General features: G+C 48.6%; 1 protein-coding gene across 1 annotated transcript; it reads left to right on the top strand.

The window, feature by feature from the left end:
- The first annotated feature begins 95 nt into the window (after positions 1-95).
- LOC122364706 (testis-expressed protein 9-like) lies at positions 96-1332 on the top strand. The gene has a single exon (XM_043335354.1). The coding sequence runs from the start codon at positions 137-139 to the stop codon at positions 1139-1141; it is 1005 nt and encodes a 334-aa protein (XP_043191289.1). The 5' UTR covers positions 96-136; the 3' UTR covers positions 1142-1332.
- The last annotated feature ends 4668 nt before the right edge of the window (positions 1333-6000 follow it).

Genomic DNA, 6000 nt, shown 5'->3' with positions numbered 1-6000 from the left:
TTCGGTCTTGCCTGCAATCGGGCTGGAGGAGGGAACCAGCCACAGTGTCACGAGCATTGCTACGTAAATGGACGCTGGGCCTGCCTTCTTTTGACAGGTGGCTCATTGGCGACAGCAAGACAATAAGACATTCGCCATGGACGAATCTGATGACGCGGCATTGAGAGACAAGGAGGAGTATTACAGAAAACTGAATGAATCACTCAAGTCAAAGGCAGCATCCTTAATCGCACAAGCGGAAAAAGCGCTCAAAGATCAGACCGATGTGTCAGATTCATTAGAGCTACCTGCGGTTAAACACGTGAGACAAGGGACAGCGAAAATGACTGCCGATGACGAGCCGGACCCAGTTCTGCCTTGTAAACTCGGCGAGCCATACCAGGTTACGCTGCAGCCAAAGACGGATGCCCTCGTACCTGACCATGGCTCAGACACAGACGACAGCCTCGTCGAGGCATTCGACTGTCTTGAAGCCAACGATGAGCCAAATAGCCAGAGCGCGTCGTCGATCGCATCAAAGAATCTGAGTAGCGCAGCGCAGGCGCGGCTGTATCAAGCAAAGCTACGAGTGACAAAAGCCGAGCTCACTCGTCTCAAGGTGCAGTATGACAAATTACTGAAGCAGAATAACGTTCTTTCCGATAAGTTGAAAGTCTCTGAGAGAGAAGGTCAAAGTGTCATCTCAGGGTCGCAAAAACAGGCTGCAGAGATCAGCAGATTGAAGAAGGCCCTGGATGATGCTAACAATGAAGTGCAGAAGTTCAGAAGTGAGTGCGTCTCGTGGAAAAGAGATGCAGAAAACAACGTGAAAGAAGCACAGGCAGCATGCAAATCAAACTCCCAGACAGAAATAAAGCTAAAGAGAGCGAACGAGGACGTTGAGAAACTTAAGCTTGCCCTCGAAGCCGAGAAGAGGCGAGCTAGGGACTCAGCTGAGGCGATGAAAGAAAAGGTGGCCTCCTTGGAAAGCTCCAACAAGCAGCTCGACAAGCAGCGGCAAGAGCTAATTGCTGGATTCAAAAAGCAGATGAAGCTGATCGATGTGCTCAAACGACAGAAGCTTCACTTGGAAGGTGCGAAACTGCTGCAGATCTCAGAAGAGGAGTTTCTCAAAGTGGTAGATCTCACTTTGAACGAATGACAAAGTCGTGGAATACTCTAGTCACCCAATCGCTTTTTCAGTTTCTCGTCATCCGCGTCATCCACATCGCACATGCGTATTGCACATGCACTTCATAAAGTGGAAAATGATTAATATGTACACATTACCCACAGTTTATCGTATGCGTGTTCCCTCTGTTTTGCTCCAATAAACAAGTACCTTGATGTGAACGGATCTACAATGTATAGAAGGTAGTTGTGCTTTTTTAAAAGAAAACTTGCACGAACTGAGGTACTCGTGCTGTTGGCATGGTACTGATAGGCCTAACAACCTGGCCTAACAAACCCGCTCGTCTAGTCCGGGCTTAGCCGGGCCACCGGGAGAATATTAAACTCGCGCCGTGCTGGGGGGTGGGCGTTTTCACGCCCCGTTAGGGGCCACGTTAAAGGGACCCTCCCACCTTAACATTAGTTTTGAGTCGAGATAGCCAAGTTTGCGGCCAGGCTCAGAAACCACCATTTATCCTGGTCGCAACCCCCGCAGCTTTATGGTGTTCAAGAAATTTCTTCCCTTTACTTGCAGGGTGGGACCAGCGTGGTCCCTATCTCTTAACCATTACGGGAATCTGGTGACGTCATCAGGCTTTCGAACGTCCGTTAAATGTTTGACTAAAACGTTTTGTAGCACGCGGTGGTATATGCTGCTTTGCGCGCAACAAATGCCGCACTTTCAAATAAAGTTGCTAGGAACAGCGGAGATCCCAAAAAGTAAAGAAAAGTAAAAGTCTAATATCTTGAAAACCGGTGAATATTTTTTATCGATGAAATTAGTGGTGAAAAACACTTTAGATGTGTTCAGCGTGATGATACGGATCGACTGATATGCAAGCTGACCCCTTCCGGTCAGGTCATAACCTTGACCTGAGGTGAAATTTTCAAAATGACCTTTTAAGGTCAACTTTAAGTTCATTCGACGCGTCTCGACGAGAGGAACATGATGCTGGCAAAAGTAATGTCATGGCTCTCTTGAATCAAAAGTTATTAAAAAAACATTTTTTTCGTGAAAACGATTACTTTTAGTTTTTGCCCTCCGGAGGTTAAACCGTTGACCTGAGGTCAAATCTGAGGACATGTGGGCGAAATGGTGTTGAAAGAGCTATCGAATGCACTTTTCCGCAGCGCTATAGCTCTATTGGTTCCCGAGTTAGCCGTCGGGCGTTTCGATTGTTGAAATAGACAAAATTGACCTTTGAAGACTTCTGGTAACCTAACCTTTGACGTGACCTTAAAAATGACTGAGGTATTTCCGCTATTATTTTTGACGCTCTTTCGATTGCCGCTTACCGCGTGTCGCTAGGTGGCCCAGGAGCCGAGCTAGACGGGAGGGGGAACCCCCCCCCCCCCGCCCAGCACGACACGGAAAACTCAGGCCACCAGCACGGCGCGGGTTAATGCGTAGGTACTCGGGTATTTATGTTTACCTCATGATATGTGGTGTCCCTCTGCTGTACTCAATGAACCATATGACCAGCTGTCACCACTCACCATGCACCAGCATAAGGTGTTTTTTTTTTGTTGCAAGCGTTTCACGAAACTGTGGAGGATTCTTCGTGAATGAGCCCTCGCCGGACTAATCGGTTATCAACAGATGGCCTGACCGAGGATGGGGCGGGCACATTTTCACTTGGTCGTTGCGTCCGTCCCTAACTGAGCTTCGCGGAAAAGTTGGGTGTATGCACCTTTTAGAGGCGTATGGAACGGTAGCTACTTTATTTAACCCGCGCCCCGCTGGGCTATTCAGCCATACGCGCCCTGCTTGGGGGGGGGGGCAGATTCTGCCCCCTTGTCTAACTTCCGAACCGATGGTCATAGAAAGACGAGGAAAACGGCAATCGAAAGCTCTCAACAAGGCGGAACTCAAAAGCGTTTTTTTTTTTTTGCTTAAGTAGGTCAGAGGTCAGGTCAAGGTCAGGTCAAGGGTACAGAATGCAAGTTTCTACAGTATCGGCCATGCACCGTAGTTGCCGAAGAATGGCCTGAGACTGATCGCCCAAAACGTGTTCTTAGTAGAGTTGCAAAATTTCCCTAGCGCACTACCGGCACGCCGGTAATTTTTCACTGCCGCAGGTTTTTTCGTGGTATCTGGCATGTCTTACCGGTAGCATGCCGGTATTTTTGATTTTGCACAAAAAAATATCAGCATATGATTCAAACTTTGGACACTAAGAGGCTATTGACTTCTTAGGCTACCAAGACATTATTCGTTGCATACAATATCATGCAAAGGTCAAGGTCAGGTCAGGTCAACAAAAATTAAATATGGAAAAGGGCAGGTGCGACACATGTTTTACCTATGGGTCATTTTATTCATAGAACTCAATACGCACACTCAATAAGTGATGTGGACCACATCTGGATGAATTCAGGTCGAAGTCAGGTTAAGGTTAGGTCAAGTGAGGTCAAATTTTGAAGTTGGCTGTTAAGACCTAAAAAGGTGTCTATCTGATGCAGTTTTTCACGGCGAATCGAATGGTGCTGTTTTGGTTTCCGTAAGAGGTCTATAACTTAAAAAAAAACATTTTTAAAAAAAAATTGTGGGTCGTGACGTCATAGGATTTTGAATAACTCCCCATTTTTGAAAAGATTCTTCTAAAATTTGGTATGTAGGTGCACATAGAGCGCTTCTCTGACATATATTCCGTTTTTTTATAAACTAAAATTTTTGGGTTTATAATTATTTTCCCAAAAAAGTCAGTTTTTTAAGAAGAAAAATTTGGGCCAAAATCCAAAATTTTCTATAAAAAAACGAGATACCCATTTGATAGACAAAGTAGAATCACGTATAGCCTTTTTGTTACGTCTTGATTCCTTTAAAAATGAAGATGTTGGCGGCGTTTGAAATTTTGCTGTTTTTTTTTTTCGGCGAAAAATGGTGGTCATGACGTCACTTAAACGTCGTTTTCTCCAATTTTTTTTCCCGACGGATTTCGCTCAAATATTCAGGAAACGTGTTAAATTGATGTATGATAAGGTACTGAAAGTTTGGCGTCGCTGGCATAACGCGTTTAGAAGTTATTGGCGAAAAACGGGAGGGGGCAGATTCTGCCCCCCCCCCCCCAGCGGGGCGCGGGTTAAGGTCTCGGATTAACTAAGGTCAGAAAAAAAGTTTGAGTCCGGTCGTTGGTAAATAATATTCATTGTCCGCTGAAATGGCTGCAGAGCAACGACTTTGGGAACATATCTGTTATCATGCCCACTGCCCAGTTTTCCCGAATGACAGAGGCGTATGTTGACCTCAGGTCAAGGTCTGGTCAAAGGCCGAGTCTCCAGGTCAGGAGCTGTCCGAGGGAGTTCATGCTGCAAACCATTCGATTTGGCAACTCAATTTGAGTTTTCTCGTCTTCCTTGAGCCACTAAGTCAGGTTGATCGGGTTGACCTCACACCACTGAGTGACACCATGTATAACAAAGTAAAAAAAAAAAAAACGTAAAAAATAAACGTTTTTTTAGAAGCATGATTTGACTTTTTCACCAAGGCCAGTTACTTAAAATCTCAAGAAATCACAATCTTTCACGACCTTTGTAAAATTATTTTGTTTGTTCTTCGTTTATTTTTGGGTCTGATAAAATGTGCTGTCTGTGGTGGATGTGGGTGACTCAAGCATGATAATTGATAAATTCATACATGAAAACATGAATATTGAACAGCCCATCGACGCTAGCGTGACCAGACGCTAGCGTTCGTCGTGAAAAGAAAACTTCAAAAATGTGGATGATCATGCTGAATTTCGAAATGCTTCGAAATTTCGAAATGCTTGGGAATTTCGAAATTTCGAAATAGAGTATGGGAACGGAGCATGGGTTTGATGACACAAACTTTCTTTATTTTCAGAGAGCATCGTTCGATTGGGATGTCGCCGCCTCCGGGAGATAGCCAGGACCAAGAGGTAGCGGTGCATCGCCAGCTGCCCAGTATTCCCATTCTGCAATGCCGCTGGGGACTCGGCGAAGGCGTTAGTCCAATGGTGTTTAAGCCGTTGACGATCCCTCGTCACCTGATCCAGTCGCCGGACGGGCCGCCGCCGGAGCCCGCCCGCCGACCTCGCGGCCGCGGCCGCGCCTCTGGCCTCAGCTGTCACGACGATCCTCTGCCGGTTCCCGGGAACCTCGCCAACGTCGGCGTCAGCAACCTGACCATCCAGGAGCAGATAAATCGCGTACGGAGAGACCTGCCGATTTACGAGCCGCCGACCAACTACAGTCAGTACATCCTTCCGCGGCACAACTCTCAGGACGACGATTTCTCGGAGCTGGAGCCGGAGACGGCCGCCACGCCGCCGCCGCGACTGACCGGCCAGGTAAATCTGGATGACGGGCAGCGCGGCGGCTGGAATCTGGCCGACTTCCTGGATCCCGGCGGTGTCGTGGCCGTAGAGTCTGCCCTGCTGCCGGCGGCGGCGGTAGCTGATGGTGACACCCAAGGGCGGCCTTCACGGCTACTCGGACACCTAGGAAATGACTCTGACGACCCAGACATCTGTGAGGAGCGGACCAATTCGTCCGATATGTCGGACGAATGGCAGCCCCGGCGTGTCTGGCGGCCCCGACCGCCGCCTCTCGATGAGCAGAGCTTTCCTCCTCTGCAGGGTGCCGCAGACGCTCCGGACCGCTCCTCGTCCAGGGCGGCCCGGGCATCGGGCTGGGCGAAACCGGTGACGGCCGCTCTGGACAGCGCCACGACCAGGCCCGAGGGGCGAAACGGTAGCCAGGCTGGGAAGAGGCCGAAGTCGGCCAGTCAGTCCTCTACGGCCGCCTCGTCTGTGAGCGGTGCTGACTTTCAGTCGGCGCCCTCTGCTCCGAGCCTGGCGTCCCATCAGGTCACGGAGGACACTGCTAGCG

The sequence above is a fragment of the Amphibalanus amphitrite genome, unplaced genomic scaffold (genome assembly GCF_019059575.1).
Source record: "Amphibalanus amphitrite isolate SeventyFive unplaced genomic scaffold, NRLGWU_Aamphi_draft 000692F_arrow, whole genome shotgun sequence".
NCBI lineage: Eukaryota > Metazoa > Arthropoda > Thecostraca > Balanomorpha > Balanidae > Amphibalanus > Amphibalanus amphitrite.
Note: the sequence above shows the minus strand (reverse complement) of the source record. Positions and strands in the feature narration are given on the sequence as shown.